Genomic DNA, 24,065 nt, shown 5'->3' on the forward strand with positions numbered 1-24,065 from the left:
CTTTCGTTTCTAATATTTGGGGGCGGGGCCTCAGTGATACCTTCATTAACTTTTCTGTTGGCCGCTAAGCTTAATCAGTACAACCACATTTATTTATTTATTTAGTCCTTTGATGATATGTAGTACAGTGTGCAGGATGATATTGGACTTATTACTAAGTTGAAAATGATACTTATTTAAATAATCATTGTTCAACATGCTACCAATTTCAATAGTCGTAGTTCTTACAAATTACAATAGCTTTAGTTCTTAACAGTTATTCTGGTCCAAGTATTCCTTTAGTGAGTAGAAACAGTGGTACTGTAGATATTCTCTGACAGATCTTTCAAAAGCACTAATATTTTGTAAGCATTTTATACTATTTGATAGTCTATTATAGAGTTTAATACCCAGATAGCATGTACCTTTCTACAAACTGGTATTGGCTGGGGGTACATGCAAGTTATATTTTATTCGAGTATTATAATCATGTACATCTTTGTTTTTTAAAGTATTATCATCATTTCCAATCATATACTTTTTTACGTACATTAGTGTGTCAACAATAAATATACACGGTAGAGGTAGTATATTCAGTGCTTTAAATATTGGTTTGCAGGACTGTCGAGCACCACTCCCAATCATAATCCTCACACAAATTAGTTCTGTTGACACCATCTGGAAAACCGTATCATTACTAATTCTGAACGCGCGTGTGAATAATTGGCTTCTAACGCCATAATGTGGGGTAGATGTGCAAGTTTTGTTCCCTGTGGAAATTAAGCGTGAGACGTAGCGATCACTTGCTGTAGCAACGAAATGGTGTACGTGTATGGGTTGGCTGTATTGCATATTCATGGCTGTGGTGGGGGAGGTGTGGCTGTCTGCTGGTTTGTGTTGTCAATGCGTGCAATTTATCATAACATGTGATTATAGTACGTGACAGATGGAATTTTAGTGTTTGTGTAACTAAAAGTAAAGCACCAGTTTTGTTTTGTGTTTAAATTTGGTATGCTCTACTATGTGCTCCTAAATCAGAAAAGAAAATTGTTTCAGTTTGTTGACGTTTGGAGCTCATCCGTGTGTCTAGGAGAAGATGATTGAAGCTTCCGGAGAAAGGACTCTTACTGGTCATCCATATGACACCACTCAATACTACATAGGGCTAGGGCTTGCTGTTAGCTCCAGTGCTTTTATCGGTTAGTTTTAAAATTCAAGAAATTCTTAACACTGTGCTTTATTGGTGGACTGCGCCCCGCCGTCATTGTTTTGATAAAATGCAATTTTTCAGGTTCGAGTTTTATTATAAAAAAGAAAGCACTGTTGAGATTGTCACGTTCTGGCTCAGTGCGGGCTGGCGCTGGAGGATTTGGCTATCTGAAAGAATGGCTCTGGTGGGCCGGCTTTTTGTCTAGTAAGTAACCAATAGTGTGTCATATAACATCAAGTATAGCATGTAACTTACTCGTAACTAGTTAGTTATACATAGTGTCATTATTCTTTCCGTTTGACAGAGTTTACCTCGTAATATATTTCTTGAATGACAGTTTTACAACAAAAAAGAAGAAGAAGAACAGCTGGACATGTTTCAGCGTTAAACCCATTATGAACAGCCAGACAGGAAAATATACTGAATTAAGAATGATTACATGCAAATGTCAAGTACTTCCAAACTATCATGCACTGCGAAATTCAGCAGTTTGTACCATAGGAGAAGCAAAAACTTTCACCTTCAATAATAACTAGCAAACTTTTTAGTGTGAAACATTTAGGAAGTACACTGTATGATAACATTGTATGTTAGTTGCCTTATTTTCATATTTGGCAGTTAATATTGGCTTTATTTTGTAAAATGCAGACATACAGTTGCTGATAAATAAAATACTTTTACACCTTTATGTGTTATGTGAAGATGTCATTCAAGAAAGGTGTGATGATTCTTATTGTGGTATGCTGTACTGATATATTAACTAGAATTACTACTGTGTGCACAGTTGTCCTTGTCAATTGAGCAGCTCTGCCTGTGGACTGCCATGCTCTTACCGACTGTGGTACAGCATATAATGTTTAATTTACTGCTAATACCACACAATTCTGATGAGTCATGCTTTTGCAAATGACTTAGCAGCCTGAAATTGGGAGAATGTTTCAGAGTTTTCAGTCTGTTTGGTATGGTCTTTAAGTAACTGCAATATACCCAACAATTAGTTACTTGCTATCAACCATGGTTAAGATTTCAGTACATTCTAGGAAACAAGTAAAAGTTCTCATTCTCAAATGACTTTTTTATGTTTCAACTATTTAGACTTGAATGCATCACCTTGATAATTGAATATAAGAAGCTGTATTTGATCACAGCTGCTTCCTTATTACTATGAATGTGGACGGAGTATTGGGATTATGTTTTCTGGTAGCATTGATACCATCTGATATTGACTGCCCACTGCTTCAAATGGAGGAGATTCAGAAGGAAACTGTGTAATGATGGAAGTCTATTACACCTCAGTAAATACACACAATGGAATGTTTAAGATGTGTGCAAAAGCAATTGCAAAATTTGTGATATATGAATACTTAACTTCCATAGTGTTGTAACGTTGCACTAACACAATATCAGAATTCCCACCAACCAAAATTTATTCCACTTCGACTTGAAGGGATACACAGACACTGAATGAAGTGAGAATTGGTGCAATAAGTTTAATCGTTAAAGTACACTCTAAAAGGTGAACTTCCAATCACCACCACATCAGCTTGTATAAGGCAGTTTTTCGCGTAACACAGTGCTTGCTATGCCGTCTGTGCTAATGCAAGGTGATCTCTTTAGGCTGGCTGTGGAGGTGTGCACTATTTGATTATGCATGTTCAGTCTATAGGATTACAACACATAGAAACTGAATTGTGGTGATGAAATGAAGAGTGACACAAAATGGGAACAACTCAGGAAATCCAGACACACTGGCTAGTGAGATTAAATGGGTATTACATTTTTGTTATGAAATTATAAATAAGTATGTTACCTCAGATATGGAATGATTGTATTCATTTTCTTATCAGTTTTGTATAGTAATGACAGGTAATATAATATGCTTACAGAATTTTCTACAGCATTTAATATGCTTTTGTTTACATGCTTTTATCTGTAACTGAAATAAGATTACGTTTATATTTTCATTTTTGTTGTGTCACAGTGGGGGTGGGTGAGGCAGCTAATTTTGCTGCGTATGCATTTGCACCTGCCTCACTGGTAACACCACTTGGTGCACTTAGTGTACTGGTTGCAGCAGTCCTGGCATCATATTTTCTTGGTGAAAAACTGAATCTTCTTGGCAAGGTAAGTAAGAGAAAGCATTAGTTTTCTTGCATGCACTTCTACCATTGAGAAAATACAGATTACTTGTTCAGGTTTGTTTTAAGGCTACCAGAATATTACATTTGTTGTTCTCCTTATTTTACTCTTTTGAGGAAAAAGTTTTCATTCCCTCAGTATCTGTAATATATTGAGGATCTGCTTGCATATACAGTGTGTTTCAGCAGGAGCAGTGAATAATTTAGGAGATGGTAGTGTAGACCAATTTGAGTAAAACATTACATATAACATGTGTCCAAATTCAATTGCTTGCAGAGATACAGCTATTAAAATGTAACAAAGTTATAGACGGTGTTTAGCAAAGACAGAGTATTAAGTTCAAACTTATTTTTTATAAATTGCACCTCTGACTTCAATTCATTTGGTGTTGTTTCTGTTGTACCTCACTTTGAGTGTGGTTATTTTGCGGCATATTGATTTGCCGCTACGCTATAATTATTAAATAGTATTTATATTGGGGAAGTTCTTGCCCGCAACTGAGCAAATCTCTTTTACTTCTCTTCTGCGGACTGTAATAATACTGGAAGCAAGACACTTTAGCATAACATTAAATTTTTGAAAATAAATGCAAAGAGTTTCTTCAGAGACATTCTCTGTTAATTATCAGGGAACAATATAACAACTTCTTACACACAAGACTTTCTTAATTTTGACATAACAATATGAATGTCAGCTTGACAGTTCTTACTCAGCCCAAAGAATGAATACATTTAAATTGTTCATTTGTTTTCTTCCCTTGCTATCGACATTGTTGACTATGGCTCTTACTACAGGTCAAATGTGCTACTCTGACCTAGGTTGAGGATCCATAGAGCATGCATGAACACCCCTGCGGGTACTTTGACTTCTGGAGTTAATGAGATGGTCATCCCCAAAAATGCATATATAGCGAATATAGTGAATCTGCACAACAGTTGCACTCTCATAATATTAAAACATTGTCGTTTTGTTATTTGCTAGAATCACTGATTGTCAAGGTAGACACAAGGTTATACATGCAGCGGTATGTGATGCCACATATTCCCTCACTTAGATGATTGATCTCATGACAAGTTAAACAGTGGTAAATCCAGGACGGAATAATGACAATATTGTGAAGAGGATTGATTACTACTCACACTACAGCAGAGATGCTGAGTCACAGATAGGCACAACAAAAAGACGGTCAAACAAGTAAGCTTTTGGCTGGAAAGGCTTTCATCTGAATTAGACCTCCCCCCTCCCCCCCCCCCCTCCCCTACACACAGACACAAAATAACAGTCTCTAACTGCCAAGGCCTCATTAGCCAGAAACTATGGTCATGTGTGTGAGTTCATTTGTGCGCATGCATGTGTGTGTGTGTGTGTGTGTGTGTGTGTGTGTGTGTGTGTGTGTAATTCAGCCAAATGCTTAATTGTTTGACTGTCTTTTTGTTGTGCCTATCTGCGACTCATGACAGGTTACATAGACTTAAATTGCTACATATTCATTGCTACACATAAATGATATCCTTAGCAAGAGCAGTTAATATCTTGCATACAATCTCTACCTGCCACTGCCCCATGAAAGTTAAGTTTTTTTATTAAGATTATAATAATAGGATTTTTTTCTGTCTTCATTTTATAACCCTCTCAATCTCAATATTGTATTAAAAGTTTTCATTTTCCCATAAGGACAGTGTGATGAAATATACATACCAACTGGTTCTTAACCTAAACTAAATTCATTTTCTTCAGTTTGGCCTACATCGAAATATTTTTTTTTTTTTTGTATGTAGCTATTTGCACTTTTTTTAATCCATTGCCTTTCTCTCAGTTCACTCTAACACACTTGGTTCCTGCTGTTGTATGTTATATATTAGTTTTATATATTTATATAATGGAAGGAAACATTCCACACATGTGTGGATGGATATGTGCGTGTGTGCGAGTGTATACCTGTCCTTTTTTCCCCCTAAGGTAAGTCTTTCCGCTCCCGGGATTGGAATGACTCCTTACCCTCTCCCTTCAAACCCACTTCCTTTCGTCTTCCCCTCTCCTTCCCTCTTTCCTGATGAGGCAACAGTTTGTTGCGAAAGCTTGAATTTTGTGTGTATGCTTGTGTTTGTCTGTGTGTCTATCGACCTGCCAGCGCTTTTGTTCGGTAAGTCACCTCATCTTTGTTTTTATATATAGTTTTATATATTTGTATCATCCTGAGCATACAGTTAAAGCTACATTTTGAATGCCTAGTAATCTTAATATTTCGTATTCAATGCTTCATATGTATCTCTTAAACTTTGATTATTTTAACATACAAACTTGGGTAATTTTCAATCCTTGGCAGACCACCACAACTTGCTACAAAATTGTAGTAATCTCAAAATCTTTAGTATTCTACCTCTGTAGAAACTATTTATAAGACCACTTTCCTCAGAAAGACCTCTCACACCCAATTCTACTTCGATTCTCATGGAGATGGTGTCCCTATGAATAATCCTACCTTTCCTCAACACGTGTGTAGGTACCCCTTCAGTGGTACACCAACCCTGCTTTTTCCATACCACATATTATAGGGTATATATCCTGTTTGCACCTTCCTTCCCCTCCCCCCTCTATATTAATTATTTTGAAACACTGATTCCTGCTTTGCTGGTTGTAAGGATTTACTTTGTTTATATCCAGTTCTCTTTTACCCCACCTTAGCCAGTAAGGATGGGAGAAGAAAGTGTAATCCTGTTGTACAGAAAATGAAACATGAAGAAATACAACACTCAAACATCATTCTACAAAATTCGCAAAGAATTTGAATCCCTTGAGGACACATGGCATACAACTGTAACCTTTCTGTGCCAGTGGCATCAAAAAATGTATCCCTACAACCATTGCTGGATATGCCTGTTAACCCACCTTCCTCATTTTGCTTAACATGTGTAAGTCGGGCTAACACCTGACTCAAATCTTCCTTTTCATTTCTTGTTGGTTTTACATAAATATTTAAATTCATCATTGTTTACAACCTAAAGTTTAAACTTAAATGTACAACTGAATATTTCATTTATTTTTTGTCAGTAATCTCTTAACCTAGTGTTACTACTAAGTAATAATTACAAAATTCTATGTGAAAATCACACATTTAAGATAAAATTGTAGCAAATACTAATGGACCACGTAATAATTGTCGATGAAGTTCCTTTATATATGTGTCCTATCATTTAAGCTGTAACTGTTTATTAAATTTAAAAAATCACTCTTGGATACATTGTTGAGCTATAATACTTTTGTTCAGCTAAAATATCCACACATTCCTGCAATGTTGTCAAAGTAGGAAATTAAGTTTATAATTTGTCTGAATCCGTGCCTTGTACCAAAATCTTAAGTCTGAAGTTTGTTTGGAATCTTTATCTATTTTGATGGAGTATTATAACTAGATCAGACCATTCAAGTACATAAGAACGTAACTTGAATTTTATATTCAGGATAGTGGCTTCTGATTCTAGTAAATTTGTATTTATTTCTAATTTTTCTTGATGAGAATTGGTAATGTATTCATCTATCTTGGTATTTGAAGTGTCTAATTTGACCTTTGTTTAAGCAATAGCTTATTCAACCTCAGTACCCAGAGCCTTTATCCTCACTTTAAAGTCAGAATTTGCCTGACCTGTCAAATCATTTGTTGATGTAGTTTAATATTTGTCAGCAAGAACCTTCAACGTCACCTCTTTTCTTCTGGTCAGCACTAGCGTATAGTTAAACAATAATCAGTTTACTAACACTCTTCTCCAATCAACAGCTTTCAAAGTATGGGTTACACTCTTCAAAATATGTTTAGAAACACGAGTCAACAATTATGTAGAACACACGCCTTCACCAATAAAAATAATTTGGCTTCTATGTGCCTCAACGTGCTTAGTTGAGTTCGCAGCATGGAGATGACGAGCCAGGTCGCTGCACTCAGTGGGACCATATTGTTGTAGACTGGTAAACAACTGCCATTGATACTGCTAATTGCTGCTTGTTGCCGGTGACCCGTTGAACAAGGCCGTCATCCTTTTTAATGTCGGCCACCAGTCTTCCAATTAATGGACTTAATGATCTTTTGCTCCTATCTTTTGCCAATATCTTTTTAACTTATTGACAGAGTTATTCCTTCTTAAATTATTGACTTTCTCTTGCATATATTTAGCTACACAGTTCCTCTTCACATTCTGTTGTTGTCTCAGTTGTCACTGACAGCTACTACTTTGCAGTAAATCTTCAATCAAAATTCCTAATTTTTCTTGAATAATTACCATCTGCTAGTTATTAGCATTTTCGTAAATTTTATTCAATTCCAGCGATAAATTTTGAGAGTTCTGTCACCAGGGTGCCAGAATATAATGTCCCAATATCCCTTGGTGTGTGAGCTTATTTTTGGGCTTATTGATTTTCCACTCAGCTATAGTTATTGAATGGTATTTAATTGAAGTTCTAGACCATGACTGTGCAAATTCTCGGACTACATCTCTTCTGCAGTCTTGATTAATGCTGGAAGTGAGGTGCTTTAACAGAACATCAAATACTTTGAAATGAATGCAAGGAGTTCTATCAAAGACATTCTCCATATAACATCTGAAAACAATACAGCAAATTCTTGTACACAAGACTTCCTTAATGCAAGAAGGCCACATACCCTCTCCAGACCTGACAAAAAAATACAAATGTCAACTTGACAGTTCTTAGTATGCCCAGAGAATAAATACATTTAAACTGTTCATTTGTATTCTTCCATTGCTATCAAAATCATTGACTGGCTTTTGCCCCCGGGTGGATGTGCTTCTTTGACCAGGGGTGATAACAATCTATGGAGCATCCAGAAATGCTCCCCACAGATAGTTTAATTTGCGAAGTTCATGCAGTTGTCATCTGATCTCAGAGACACTCTTTATTCCTCGAGATGACTCGCCAAGTATGAAGTACCTAACCAATATGCTCAACATTTACGCTTACCTAAATGTTAAATCATTCTCTTGTTTTAAAGTTCGTATCATCTGTCGGCAAGGCAGACATAGTGCTACACATAACTTTACAACATCACCTCTAGCTCTTCTGAAGTTCTCTTTGCATTCTTTCATGATGGCACCACTATTCACAATCTGAACACTCTGTCTCTTGTGTTTACTTTTTCTTTGAAGACTTTGCTTTTCACCCACCCTAGAGGCAAAACTCTAGAGGTGTAAGGCCCAGGGACCTTGGTGATTAAGAAACATGGCCATTTCTGCCAGTCCATCTCCCAGGAAACATTAGGTTTAGGTGATGTCAACTGGATGACTAGAATGCACAGAGATCTCGTCATGCTGGAAGAACATAGCCATCCTTGTAGTCGAAGCAATCTCTTTCCTTAATGCTGGAAGCTTGTTTTCTGGAAAGTTTAGATAATGGGTCCCTGGAAGATGATGTACTAATACAACAGGCCCAACCAACTGATTGTCTGTCATACCACACCACACATTTACAGAGAAATGTTCTTGAAAATTTGTCTCAACATACTTGTGGGTTTTTGTTGGGCCACTGATGGAAGTTAAGAGTGTTGATACCGTTTTGAGTAAAAATGGCTTCATCAGTAAACAGTATTAATGAGATTACTCCACATTTTTTCCATTAGCTAACAACAATATTTCAATTTTCTACCTTCACATCCTTCTCGAACATGTTGGCTCTGGTGTGAGTGCTAAAGATAGAGGCTGTGCCTACATAATGTACACTAAATTCTGGTATGTTGAATATGTATACATATAGAAATATTTTGTGTGTTTCTTGAAGGATTATGTTATACCAACTGAATAATAACTTTTACTTCATCCACACACTGTTCATTTGCAGTTCCACTCATTCCCCATCTCTTGGGCGAGGACACCATCCTGGGTGCATTTTCCTCCATCCACTATGCAGTGTCACTTTCTGCACTGACAATGACCATGGACTCCTTGCACCTCATGTCCAGCACAGTAGCCAGTCCATTGTGGTGGGGCTGCCATGTACCCTGTTCGTTGTGGCCCCCTGACTACACAGGGATTGCTTTGCTGATGCCTGCACTGTTAACTCCCCATGTATGCCAAGGAATAGATGCCCATCATCCTGGGGCATCGGGACTCCCGGCAATGGCCATCCTGCCAGGTGGCGTTTGCGGCAGTTGGGTGATGCCCGTGGGGAGGGCCCCTGGTCGGCACGGTGGATGACACGCCATGGAGCGTACTACATCATCTCTTGATGTTGGCCCAACACCAGCAGTCTCAAAGTGGTTGAGTTCTAACTACAATGTGAAGAAGTACGACCCCAAATCGTTCCCTTCCCTGGCTACACCATGAGAGGAACGCCAGGCTAAGGATGGCAGCAGATCTTATTTGACCCTGTACCTTATATGTATGAGAGCTGATTGGGCAGCCTTCAGTTCGATGAAACCTCAGTCTTTTGTGGAGCATTTAGAGGACAAGTTTGGGGAAATGGAGGGATTGTCCAAAATGTGATCAGGGTCAGTCTTGAAAAAAAGAGCATCCTCTGCCCAGTCACAGGCACTACTCGCCTGTGACAAGCTGGGGAATGTTTGTGTTTCCATCACGCCCCATAAGAGCTTAAATATGGTCCAGGGTATTATATTTCACAGGGATCTTCTTTTGCAGTCTGATGACAAGCTGCATGCCAACTTAGAGCAGCGAGATGTTGATTTCGTCCTGCGCATACATAGGGATCCAAAGGATAATCAGGTAGCCACCGGTGCCTTAATCTTGGCCTTTGAGGATGATACATTACCCAAGAAGGTCAAGGTGATGGTATACTGGTGTGATGTCAAGCCATATATCCCTCCCCCGATGCGGTGCTTTAAGTGCTGGAAGTTCGGGCATATATCTTCCCGCTGTACTTCCAGCGTCATATGTCGTGACTGTGGACGTCCATCACATCCCAATACTTCATGTGCCCCACCTCCCATCTGTGTCAGCTGCGGAGAGCACCATTCCCCTTGCTCACCATACTGCAGGATTCTCCAGTAGGAATGGAAAATCATGGAATACAAGACTCTGGACCAACTGACCTATACTGAGGATAAGAGGAACTTTGAATGCCTACATCCTGTACCTATGACATTCTTAAGCTACTGCTACAAGAACCGTTCTATCCCTATCTGTTCCGCCAATTCCATTCGCCGGTCAGAGCTGTAAGACTTCACCTGCCACCTTGGTGGTGGGGAGCACTTCTTTCCGTGTTGCTCCCGCACCACCAACCACGGGAGCACTGCCCCCACCAACCATCGGACCCATTAGTCCCCACTTCCCAGCTGACGAAGTGTAGTTCTTCTTCGGCTTCTCTCACTAGGAAGGGGTCCCTTGGGTCCCTTCCTTGCGAGGTTTATACTAGTGGGAAAGATGACACATGCCAGTGGCTGAAGTGCCCAAAAGCAGCTAGTTGTAGGGCTTCACGATCCTCCTCAGTCCCAGAGACTGAATCAGTGAAGCCCTCCCAGCAGTGAGAGAAATCTAAAAAAACCACCAAGAACAAGGAAGTTGCGGTGGCTCCCATACCGCCGCTACCTACAAACTCTGCATCTGAGGATGAGGTGGAGATTGTGGTGTCCAGTGAGGACCTAGATGTCACCAGGCCCTCAGACACAATGGATATAGACTGTTCAGGAACTAAGTCAGTGGCAGCAGGTGACCCTGAGGTGTAAACTGCCTCCTTGTATGTTCATGCCTTCCCAGCCTCACAATCACATCATCCTGCAGTGGAGTTGCACCAGTTTTTTTCCACCGCTTGGCTGAGCTACGGCAACTGTTAAGCTTTACAACTGCTTTTTGCAATGCCCTCCAGAAAATCTGGTTCCCGGCAATGCGAACCCCTGCCCCCTGCAGCTATAGGGGATATTACAAGAACTGTAGCGACTATAATCAAGCGCCAGGTGGAGTTTGTGTCTATGTCCTGAACTCAGTATGTAGTGAAACTGTGCCGCTTCAAACCCCTCTTGAAGCTATGGCTGTCAGGATAAGGGTGACACAGGAAATAACTGTCTGCAACATATATCTTCCTCCAGATGGTGCAGTACCTCTGCACATATTGACTGCATTGATTCATCAACTCTCTAAACCTTTTCTACTTCTGGGAGATTTTAACACCCATAACCCCTTGTGGGGTGGCACCGTGCTTACTGGCCGAGGTAGAAATGTCGAAAATTTACTGTCTCAACCCGACCTCTGCCTCTTAGATACTGGGGCCCCCCACACGTGGCCGTTGATTTATCCCTCTGCAGCCCAGGACTTCTCCCATCTGTCCACTGGAGAGCCTGTGATGACTTGGGTGGTAGTGACCACTTTCCCATCTTCCTGTCACTCCCCCGGCGCCAATCCCCTGGACGTCAACCCAGATGGGCTTTAAACAGGGCGGACTGGGAAGCTTTCACCACTGCTGTCACCGTTGAATCTCCCCCATATGGTATCATTGATGTGGTGGTTGAGCAAGTTTCTGCAGTGGAAAATGTGATCCCTTATTCTTTAGGGTGCCCCCGGTGAAAGTCAGTACCTCGGTATTCGCCGGAAATCGCTGAGGCAATTAAAGAGCATCGGCGAGCTCCACAGCGACATAAACAGCACCCTTCCCTAGAGCACTTAATAGCTTTTAAGCGGTTCAATGCCTGCGTTTGCCAGCTTATAAAAAGACGAAAACAGGAGTGTTGGGAGAGGTATGTGTTGACCTTTGGGTGCCATATGTCACCTTCCCACATCTGGACGAAGATCAGATGTGTTTGTGGGTATCAGACCCCAACAGGTGTCCCAGGAATTAACATCGATGGCGGATTATCTACCGAGGCTCATGCGATTGCCAAGCACTTTGCTGAGCACTATGCTCGATCTTATCTTCTGCATCAGAGAATTACCGCCCAGCCTTTCACACACTCAAATGGCGAGCAGAAGGGAAAGTCCTCTCGTTCGCTACACGCCACAGCGAACCCTATAACGCCCCATTTACAAAGTTGGAACTCCTCAGCGCCCTTGCTCATTGCCCCGACACAGCTCCTGGGCCAGATCGGATCCACAGTCAGATGATTAAACATCTCTCGTCCGACTACAAGTGAAGTCTTCTCGTCATCTTCAACCAGATCTGGTGTGATGGCGTCTTTCCATCGCAATAGCAGGAGAGCACCATCATTCCTGTGCTCAAACCTGGTAAAAACCCACTTGATGTGGATATCTATTGGCCCATCAGCCTCACCAACATTCTTTTTAAGTTGCTAGAATGTATGGTGAGTTGGTGGTTGTGTTGGGTCCTGGAGTCACGTGGCCTTCTGACTGCATGCCAGGGCGCTTTCTGCCAGGGTTGCTCTACCACTGATAATCTCATGTCTCTCGAGTCTGCCATCCGAGCAGCCTTTTCCAGATGCCAACATCTGGTTGCCACCTTTTTTGATTTATGTAAAGCTTACGACCTGGTGACATATCCTTGCCGCATTATATGAGTGGGATCTCCGGGGCCGGCTCCCGATTTTTATTCAAAATTTCCTATTGCTCCATACTTTCCGTATCGAAGTTGGTACCTCCCATAGTTCCCCCGCATATCCAGGAGAATAGGGTCCCACAGGGCTCTGTATTGAGTGTATCTCTATTATTATTGGCCATTAACAGTCTAGCAGTAGCTGTAGGGCTGCCTGTCTCACCTTCTCTGTATGCAGATGACTTCTACATTTCATACTGCTCCTCCAGTACTGGTGTTGCTGAGTGGCACCTACAGGGAGCCATCCACAAGGCCAGTCGTGGGCTCTAGCCCACAGCTCCCAGATTTCAGCCACAAAATCGTGTGTCATGCACTTCTGTTGGCATTGTACCATTCATCTGGCATCAGAGCTCTACCTTAATGACTACCCACTCACTGTAGTGGAGACATCGATTATTAGGACTGGTTTTTGACACCCGATTGACTTGGCTACCTCATCTTCATCAGCTTAAGCAGAAGTGCTGGCAGCACCTCAAACTCCTCCACTGCCTGAGCAACATCAACTGGGGTGCAGATCGTTCTACACTGCTGCAGATCTACAGAGCCCTTGTTCAATCCTGCCTTGCCTACGGGAGTCTGGTTTATGGTTCGGTGGCACCCTCAGTGTTGAGTTTACTCGACCTAGTGCACCACTGTGGCATTCGACTAGCGATAGGAGCTTTGAGGATGAGTCCGATGACCAGCATCCTGATGGAGGCTGGTGTCCCTCCATTGAAGGTTAGGTGTGCACAACTGCTTGCCAGTTAAGTTGCACATATTTGTAGTTCTCCTGAGCATCCGAATTACCATCTCATTTTCTCAACCACTCCAGTTCATCTCCCGCACTGGCAGCCCAGGTCAGGTCTTACGATTGTGGTTCGTGTCCGATCCCTTCTGTCTGAACTGGAGTCCTTCCCTCTACCACCTCTCCTCGAGGTCCATTCACGTACACCTCCATGTTGTAAACCTAGGCCGAAGCTTCGCCTGGACCTTTTGCATGGCCTTAAGGACTCAGTTAACCCCGTGGCTCTCTGCTGTCACTTCCTCTCGATTATTGACATGTTCTGGGGCTCTGAAGTGGTTTACACTGACGGCTTGATGGCTGATGGTCATGTTGGCTTCGCCTACGTCCACAGAGGCCATATTGAACAGCATTTCTTGCCCGATGGCTGCAGTGTATTCAGTGCAGAGCTGGTGGCCATATCTCGTGCACTTGATTACATCCATTCATGCTCTGGCTGGTCATTTCTTCTCTGTACTGACTCCTTGAGCAGCTTACAAGCTATCGACCAGTGCTACCCTCGCCATTCTTTGGAGTGACCATTCAGGAGTCCATCTATGCCCTGGAGCGGTCCAGTTGTTCTGTGGTGATTGTCTGGACTCCAGGACATGTCAGCATCCCAGGCAATAAATTTGCTGACAGGTTGGCCAAACAGGCTACACGGAAACCACTTATGGAGATCAGCATTCCTATAACTGACCTGCTTTCTCTATTACACTACAAGGTTTTTTGGCTTTGGGAGATGGAACGGCATAGCAATACACATAACAAACTGTGTGTCATTAAGGAGACTAAGAATGTGTGGAAGTCTTCCATGTGGGCCTCATGCAGGGACTCTGTGGTTTTCTGCCAGCTCCACATCAGCCACTCTTGGGTCACCCACTGCTATCTCCTGCACTGTGAAGACCCATCTCAGTGTCGGTGCGGCGCTCGGTTGACAGTGGCCCATATTCTGTTGTGCTGCCCTACTTTGGCTGCCCTGCGACAAAATCTTCGGTTACCAGATACCCTGCCATTAATTTTAGCTGACAATGCCTCCTCAGCAGATTTAGTTTTATGTTTTATGTGTGAGGGTGGGTTTTATGTTTCTATTTAAGTTTTAGCACATGCCCTTTGTCCCTCTGCGTCTTCAACCCTAGTGCTTTTAGGCTGGAGGTTTTAATGTGTTGCAGAGTGGCTGGTTTGTCCTTTTTCTTATCATGGTCAGCCAGCCATGGTAATCTGCTTTCTTGTTTTAATCTCTTCTACCGGTTTCTAGCTTCTCTCAGTGGTTTTCTCGTCCTCTTTTGTTCCTTGTAGTGTTTGTTGCCTTTCTGTCATTCTTGTGGTCTTTTCTTCCTTTCGGTACTATGCTGAACGTCTCGTTTGTTTTCTTCTTTCTCTCGTGGCATTACTTTCATAGGAACAAGGGACTGATGACCTAGCAGTTTGGTCCTTTCCCCCCTTCCCTCCCACTCCTTTAAACCAACCAAACGCTACCTAACATACAGAATATCCATATCCATCTGCATTCAAATCTTGCTTCCAATCTTGCATCCGATGGATCATTTGCTTGTGAAGGACCAAGGTGTAAGACCTGTCCCTTACACCTCATACCACAGTCCAATCACAGGCATTGCCTAAGAGGCAGGACCATATGTTAAAGCAGCTGTGTTATGTATCAGCTACACTGCAATTACTTTGCAGCAGTCTATATGGGCGCGGCATGTAACCAACTGTCTGCTCACATTAATTGCTACTGCCAAATTGGTCAGCAGCAAACTTGACCATCCAGTTGCTGAACATGCTGCACACCAGAACATAAATGACTTGTAAAAGCTGCTTCACTATGCTTGCCATTTGGATGCTTCCTTCCATCACAGATTTCTCTTAAATATGAAAGTGTGAATTTTCTTTCCAGCACATCCAGCATTATTGTGCAATCTCGCTAGCCTAAACCTCTGCTAACACATTTCCCACTGCCTCACCTTATCTTTATCCTTTTCTCTTCTGTCATGGGACACTCCACTACTTCAACATCCAGATCATGTGCCTTCTCCCACTATTCTTCCTCAGCCCTCTGCACTCTCTCTCTCTCTCTCTCTCCGCCCCCACCCCCCCGCTCGCCCCCCCCACTCGCCCCCCCCCGCTCGCCCCCCCCCCGCTCGCTCCCCCCACCCCGCTCGCTCCCCCCCCCGCTCGCCCCCCCCCGCTCGCCCCCCCCCGCTCGCCCCCCCCCCGCTCGCCCCCCCCCCCCTCGCTCGCCCCCTCCCTCGCTCGCCCCCCCCTCGCTCGCCCCCCCCCTCGCTCGCCCCCCCCCCTCGCTCGCCCCCCCCCTCGCTCGCCCCCCCCCCCCTCGCTCGCCCCCCCCCCTCGCTCGCCCCCCCCCTCGCTCGCCCCCCCTCGCTCGCCCCCCCCCCCTCGCTCGCCCCCCCCTCGCTCGCCCCCCCTCGCTCGCCCCCCCTCGCTTGCCCCCTCCCTCCCCCCATTCCTACACTTCTTCCCTTCTCTCTCTTCCTCCCCCCACCCCTCTTTCTTCCCCTCTCCTGCTCTTATATGCTCTTTCCTCTCACAAGGGAACCTCCCCATCGCACCCCCTCAGATCTAGTTATAAGTTGGCACAGTGGATAGGCCTTGAAAAACTGAACACAGATCAATCGAGAAAACAGGAAGAAGTTTTATGGAAGTATGAAAAAAATTAGCAAAATATACAAACTGAGCAGTCCATGTGCAAGATAGGCAACATCAAGGACATACGTGAGTTGAGAAGCGCCGTGGTCCCGTGGTTAGCGTGAGCAACTGTGGATCGAGAGTTCATTGGTTCAAGTCTTCCCTCAGGTGAAAATTTTAATTTCCTTATTTTCGCAAAGTTATGATCTGTCCGTTCGTTCATTGACTTCTCTGTTCACTGTAATAAGTTTAGTGTATGTGTTTTGCGACCACACCGCAAAACCGTGCGATTAGTAGACGAAAGGACGTGCCTCTCCAATGGGAACCGAAAACATTTGATCGCAAGGTCATAGGTCAACCGATTCCTCTACAGGAAAACACGTCTGATATATTCTATACGACACTGGTGACGGCATGTGCGTCACATGACAGGAATATGTTGTCGACCCACCTGACTTGTACACTTGGCGAATGGTTAAAAAAGATTCTTCTACCTTGCCCAATCTAGGTTTTCTTGTGGATGTGATAATCACTCCCAAAAAAGTGATGAAAACATAAGAGTTTGTCACGGGCGGACGGACAGATAATAATTGTCTGGAAATAAAAAAAATCAAACTTTTCACTCGAGGGAAGACTTGAACCAAGGACTTCTTGTGCCCCATCTGCTCACACAAACCACGGGACCACAGCACTCCTGAGCTCACATTCTCCTTGATGTTGTCTATCTTGCGCATGGACTACTCAGTTTGTATATTTTGCTTATTTTTTTCATAGTTCCACACAACTTCTTCCTGTTTTCTCGATTGATCTGTGTTCAGTTTTTCAAGGCCTATCTACTGTGCCAACTTATAACTAAATCTGAGGGGGGTGTGATGGGGAGGTTCCCTTGTCAGGATTTTCCTGCTCCTTCCTTGCAGTACCCTGCTGTACCCTGCTTGCCTTGAACATCCTGACCACATCAGCCCAACTAACTGCTCTCAATAATCATTGTTGCTGCTGCTTCTCTGTGTGTGTGTGGGGGGGGGGGGGGGGGGGCGCGTCCTTCCTGCTAGAAAAAGAGCCAGAGTTTGAATCCTAGTGTTCACTCTTTACTGTAATGTATGTCCGCGTGCCCCATGTCTGCTCCATTGGTGAGTGTTTGCATCTTCCTTATTTTATGTATTCTTACTAATCCCTTTGTAACATCATATATTTATAGATTCCCGTTCTTTCCTTTTGTCAGATTATGTTATGTCATGATAGTGGAGGTATAGTGTTACATGTCTTGTTAGTTAATTTCATGCTCTAAAGATTGTATTCATGATGAATATTATGATAAAAATAAAAATGAATAAAACATTGCAGAGGCAATTAAAAATATTTTATGTGGCTACATGATGGCCATTCAATTATTAATAAATGGCTGCTTAGATCTAGTCAAGAATTCTTCAACAGTATGGAAGTTGTTGTTAAGGAGGAAACTTTAATTTACATTCGAAAACTCTCCTCCTATCAAACATCTTATTTCTGTGGGTAAATTGTCAAATAATTTAATAGCTGCGTATTTTATGACTTTCTGTGGCAGAGTTAGGTTCACTATAGGGAAGCGCAGATCATTTTTCATTCTAGTTATGTGTTTGTAAATGTATCTGTTATCTTTAAACTGCAATGAATTGTTCGCAGCAAATTTTGTCTAGTCTACGTCAGGGCCTTTGCCCATCATTGAGGCGTTTCTCTACTCCTCAGTTTCACTTAGCCAGTGAGAGGATACTTCCACATAGCCAACAAGAACTGAGAAAAAAAGGCAATGAATTTCTAGTGCTGAAATCAAAATCGTTCTCTTCTTTGTTGTTGACATAAATATTTGACATATTTTTTCTGAATGTCACAAATTACAAGGTTGTGGTTAGGTTGGGACCTAATAAGACAGCTTAAATTAATCGGACTGAAATGAGCAGTTATTACAATTACAATCTTGGTTGTCATAAATGTTTGACTGTTTGTTTCTTGCACATAAATTAATATATCTGAGGTTGGGATTTATTGACGCACAGATGTATCCAACTCTTGCTTTTGAACACATCATCTGTCCACTGCTCTCTCATTGGCTGTACAGTACAAGCAGCTGTCACACCCCTTTCTGTTCCCACCATGCCTCATGGCAAGTGCTGACAACATTGCTGCGCAAAACGTATATATGCCACTGGCCCTGATCTAGATTTTTATCCAAATTTTATCAGTGGATAAATGTATCATGAAATTGCCGTTACAGTTTCCAGTTGCTTAACAGTCACCTGCAAGATGTATGTTTGTGAGTCATATACTCAGCCATATATACATTGTTGTATGCAATGAATACTTTTTGCCAAAGTGAGGCGTTGTCCCAGAATAGTGTCCCACAGAAGATTGAAGATAGACACCACACATTGTCCTTAATGCAAATTTCTGTGCAATTAATACTCTGTCTAAATAGATTTGACCCAAATGATTGTTCAGTGGGACATTAGTCACTCAAGTAAGATACTTGTTTACTGAAATTTTCATAAGTAACTGATTTGTAATTTATAGAAGATGGTAGTGTTGAAGATGTCTTTCAGAATCCATAAATTTACGAGGAGACAGAATGGCTGGCCAGTATTTACTTCCCAGAATCTGTTCCAGCTACTGCCAATGAACATGTTTAAAAGCTTACAAAACTGTGCCTAGCTCTCAGAACTATTAGTTGTTTCCACAGGGAGGAAACGAGGATAATGTGGGGAAGGCTGGAAAAGATAGGCAGGCCCCTCAGATCCCTGGATTGATAGTTATTCACCTGTCATGAGGATGAAGGGTACACAAAGAAGTTCTATATTATTGAATGAGAGGAACAAAGTCTTTCGGAAGATATGTAGAATTTAATGGCCACAGGGAATTGGAAACTGTCTGACATCCACTCCCTGTATTAATGCACTGCATGGAGATTAGCAATTTTTATACCAGTATATGTGTATATGCGGACACATTTTTGTGCCTTCCATGCTTAGAGAGGTGAACATATAAGGAAAATGTCATTAAAGAGTTTTAAAGGACCATTTGTCTGTCTAAAATGGGTGCCACTGTAATGTTCCTGCTCACAATCAAGATGTGAAAATTTAGCCCAAACAGGAAATATTACTTTATTATCCATTACAAATCCTCAAGAAATCAAGGGTGATATTCATTGTAGTTCATGTTTGTACATTGCAGAGGGTCTGGTTTCATTGCTTTCTTGGATTATGCAAAATTCTTTAGCAATTCTTGCATGTTGCCATTTTTAAATAAAAAATGCAACACAAATGTACTGATAATTTTCACTATTTATGCATTCCAATTAATTGCAAGTGACTCTCACTGCATACTGACTCATATTAACAACTCTCTGTAACAACAAACGGCTTTGACCTGGCACTAGCCTTTGTACAACAAAGAGTTACTTATGGTTCTTAAAGTATTGTTATATAAAACATTAATTACACAGTCCAGTCACATTAACATAACAACCACTAATGTTTAATGTCAACATGCAATAAGGGTGCATAAAGTGTGCCAGGAGGGAATGTGGGAAACAGTGCAGCTGTTGTCGAAATGCGAAAAAGGAGCGATTTATCTGATGTCCAAAAGGACATGGTCGTTGGCTTTTGGTGCAAGCATGGAAGCATTACTGGATTGGCTAAGTATATAAACTATTTGCATGCTGTCTTGATTAAAGTATACTATGCATAGGAAAATGGCACTATCCAAAACAGGCACCGAGGCAAGTGTGGTGTCCCACGAGTTATAGCTGACGGGGTGAACAGTGGCTGTGGTGAATAGACGTGCAACTGTTAAGCAGCTGACTGCACAGATGAACTGAGGGGGCTACCAACAATGTCTCCTCAATGACTGTTGAGCGAACATAGTTGCATACAGGCCTCCACAGTAAGTGTCCGGTTCGTGCACCTGTGCCAACTGCTGTTCATCAGCGAAGAAGGTTGGAACTGGCACACCAGTACTGCAACTGGACATCCACTGAGTGGTTACAAGCAGTGTTTTCAAATGAATCATGTTTTGTGCTCTATTAGACAGATGGCAAACATCCTGCAACACTGAGCGAGGTGGCGCAGTGGTTAGCACACTGGACTCGCTTTCTGGAGGACGACGGTTCAATCCCGTCTCCAGCCATCCTGATTTAGGTTTTCCGTGATTTCCCTAAAATCGTTTTCAGGCAAATGCCGGGATGGTTCCTTTGAAAGGGCACGGCTGATTTCCTTCCCAATCCTTCCCTAACCCAAGCTTGCGCTCCGTCTCTAATGACCTCGTTGTCGACGGGACGTTAAACACTAACCACCACCACCACCACCACCACCCTGCAACAATTGTGGAAGTGTCTGGGCCAGAGGAGGGAGCATTATGTAATGAGGAATGTTTTCGTGGCATCTGCTGGGTGGTCTAGTCATTCTGGAGAAGGCACAATGGATCAGTGAAAGTATGCATCTCTACTTGGGGACCACATCCAATGCAGCTTGCAGTTGGTTTTTTTCCCCAACATTATGGCATCTACCAGCAGGGCAGTGCAACGTATTACACAGCTCACACTGTACACGCATGATTCGGAGAGTACCAGGATGAGTTTACCATATTCCTGTGGCCACAAAATTCCCTGGATTTAAACCCAATGGAGAATCTGCATGACCCACCTCTATTGATCTGTTCATGCCATGAATCCTCAGTTGAGAAACCGAGTACATCTGGCCATGCTACTAGAACTGGCATGGTTCCAAATCCCTGTCGGTGCCTTCCAGGACCTCATTGGCTCTGTTCCTGCGTGTATCGCAGTGGTGTGCGCTGCAGAATGTGTTTATTCAGACTTTTGACAGGTGGTCACATGTGTTGGGACAGCGTATGGTTTACAGTGGATAGAACTTGTGCATAATTAGCCAGTACATTCAGCAGAAAGCAGACATATTTTACAGAAATAGTTTTGTAAAATACAGTGTCTTCATTGTTAAATTTTGTAGGATGAATATTTTTAACAATTAATATTACAGTAGACATGTTTTTCTTTACAATATGAATGAGCAATTTTGCCATTTAATAAGTTTATACTTAGTTGTTACCCTTTGAGGTCTGATTATTACTCTTTGTGAAACTGCACAGTGATTCGTGTAAGTTGAAAATTAAACATGATCATTCATACATTTTTACATAGTGAAATTCTCATTGTATCGAGGAGAATACTAAAAAGGCGTATTGTGTACAATTATAGGTGAATCTTTGTCTGTTACATCACACAATTCAGCAGTCGGAAAAGCATATTTTTTGTCATCTCATCTGTTGGGAAGGCATTACCGCCTTATGTACTTCTTATTATTTTCAAATAATGTCTGTGTTACCCAGATGGCAGTGCCAGTCTTGTAATTTACATACATGGACTGAAAACAGATTGTGGGTAAACTTATACATCACCTATGTAAAGAGATTGTGGACGACCATGTGTAGGGTGACCAGATGCAATTGCTGAAAAAGGAGGGCAAAGGAAGAAAAAAAGAGGACACATCAAACGGGTCAACTGCAGATGAGGATACCACCCGTCAGCTTTGGACAAGTCACGTGACTGCCGGGAATTACCGGTAAAACTAGTAGTTAATTGTTACTGGTGGTCAAGTGGTGATTCCCAGAGCAATATTTTTTTATTTTAAATTAAAAACATTGATTGTGGTGACAGTGTGGCATCAATTGCTTTTATATTTACGCGTAGTTTTAAGATTTAACAAAGACGGCTGCCTAAACGCCACTCCTGATTGGCTACTTTCATGTGACTTGTCCAAAGCTGATGGGTGGTATCCTTGTCTGCAGTATTCCCCATCAAACATATGTTCAATTTTAAGATATGAGTTTATTATTTATAGACATTACATACATTCCTTAACAATTATTCATACTTCTTGGAGGAAACAATTTTTTGCAGAAGTTTAGGCTTACTTAACAGATAATTGTAAAATGACACACATGAAAATTCTTTTAAATTATATTGGATCATCAACAGACTTTTCACTGATTCAAGGTTTAATCTATTCATCTCATCAGTCCACTGTGTGGTAATTAGAGAAAATATTCTCGATCCTGGTGCCACCTACTAACGCCACACTCGTGCGTGTTTATCACAAAGGCTGTGGCAATAGTTGAAGTATTTAAGAAAAGAGCAATAGAACGGTACGAATTGTAAATTTAACTGTATTATGCTCAACTTTGCGAAAAAGCCAGACACTGTAAAAATCCTCCCGGACACCGGACAAAGAGCTAAAAAGCAGCACATGTCCGGATTAATCCGGACATCTGGTCACCCTAACCATGTGCATCGTTGGTGATAGGCAAATGATGTATGCACTACAAGACTGTAGTTGCACCAAAAAGTCATTCTCCATACTGACAGTTTTAAATTGGTACAGCATGGAAGCACGCACAAAAACTGGAGAGAAGATACTGTTTTCACTCTATTATTTAAGCTGTAAATGATGGCACACTTAGACCATTCTTCAATGGGGGAGCAACTGATTACTGTCTCTCTTTGGAGCAAATGGGATAGATTCAGTATGTGGACAGAAAATATTCTGAGTACTTCAGAACGTACTAGATTTCTCCAGTTCAATTAAAAATTTGTGTGGGAAAACATGAGCAGAAATGAGAAAATGACCTTGCTGATGAATTTCATAAGAATTATGTGTGAGAAAACCAAAAAGGATGAAAATTATCTTAGGGACAGATTGTAAAGATGCTGGCATTTAACTTTTTGTTGATGTTATGTGGTCATAAACTTCATTGGTACGGGCTCGTAGGTAATGGGGATGGGCTTTTTGACATCAGAGGCTTATATCTGTGGTAAAATGAAGGGATAGCAATAGCCTTCCCCTAAAGCTCCTGTAATAAAAACTTTGTAGGGACAACTCAGAACAAGAGAAAAAGGGATGTATGGAAAGACGCCCTGGACCAGCAAAATCATGATGAGAAAAAGTTGTGCTCAATGCCTAAGAAAGTAGAATTGGAGAATGATGATGGTAAGGCAGTTTTATTTTTTTATTGACTGGGAGAAGAATGAACTAATGTTGAATTTGAGAAGTTTCATATACAGTAAAACTTACTCAATATGGAGTTGCATGGGACTGAAATAATTTACCAAATTGAACAAGTTTCCAGATTACACAAAACTCACTAGGGAACATAAAATTTGTCAGGTATCATGCACAATAGTGTAAATTGGTAATTATGTACGTATTTACGTACCTTCACTCCCTGTGCAGTTGACATTCATCTCCTATGTATTGTACATTAGAACACTAGACTATTACATTAATTGATAAATAATATGCCATTTCTGTATTTTTATTCTAATTTTAAAGTTGTTTATTGTTGTATGTACATACATATTATTCCCATGTTCATTTGCTTTACATTCTGCTTTTTTCACCACACATCGGGGAGGGAAACCTATTTGAATTCCCTATTTAAAATTGTTTTTTATACACAATTTTTTGCGCTGTACAATAGTTCCAAGAGCTTGGAAGAATTTGTGTGTGTGTGATCTGCAAATTGCATAACATCATTTATACATGCAGTAAGTTGTTGAGGCCTATTAATTTTTATAGGGACACCATTTTGCTCCTCTTCTTCTTCATTTATATCTGCCTGGTCATCTTCTGTGTTGCAAATTTCTATTAAATCTGTGGCTGAAGTACAAGTGGTGTGAGTTGACAGATAGTGATCAGTTCAAATGTAATCATCTGCACTACATGAAATTTTTCGGATTTCAATTAACTTGGCAATTGCTGCTACATTTTCTTGAGCTTCGATGGCCACAGA

General features: G+C 41.6%; 1 protein-coding gene across 3 annotated transcripts in view; it reads left to right on the forward strand.

The window, feature by feature from the left end:
- The first annotated feature begins 838 nt into the window (after window positions 1-838).
- LOC124619551 (magnesium transporter NIPA2) overlaps window positions 839-24,065 on the forward strand; it is a 51,066-nt gene continuing 27,839 nt past the window's right edge. The window contains exons 1-4 of one of the 3 annotated variants that reach the window (XM_047146021.1): window positions 839-954; window positions 1,036-1,178; window positions 1,271-1,393; window positions 3,171-3,313. In XM_047146021.1, the coding sequence (XP_047001977.1) occupies window positions 1,076-1,178; window positions 1,271-1,393; window positions 3,171-3,313 (369 nt within the window). In that variant the 5' untranslated portion in view covers window positions 839-954; window positions 1,036-1,075. The remainder of the gene's footprint in view (window positions 955-1,035; window positions 1,179-1,270; window positions 1,394-3,170; window positions 3,314-24,065) is intronic. The other 2 variants (XM_047146022.1, XM_047146024.1) reach the window with 2 other exon arrangements.

Source organism: Schistocerca americana, chromosome 6, assembly GCF_021461395.2.
Source record: "Schistocerca americana isolate TAMUIC-IGC-003095 chromosome 6, iqSchAmer2.1, whole genome shotgun sequence".
NCBI classification, from domain to species: Eukaryota; Metazoa; Arthropoda; class Insecta; order Orthoptera; family Acrididae; genus Schistocerca; species Schistocerca americana.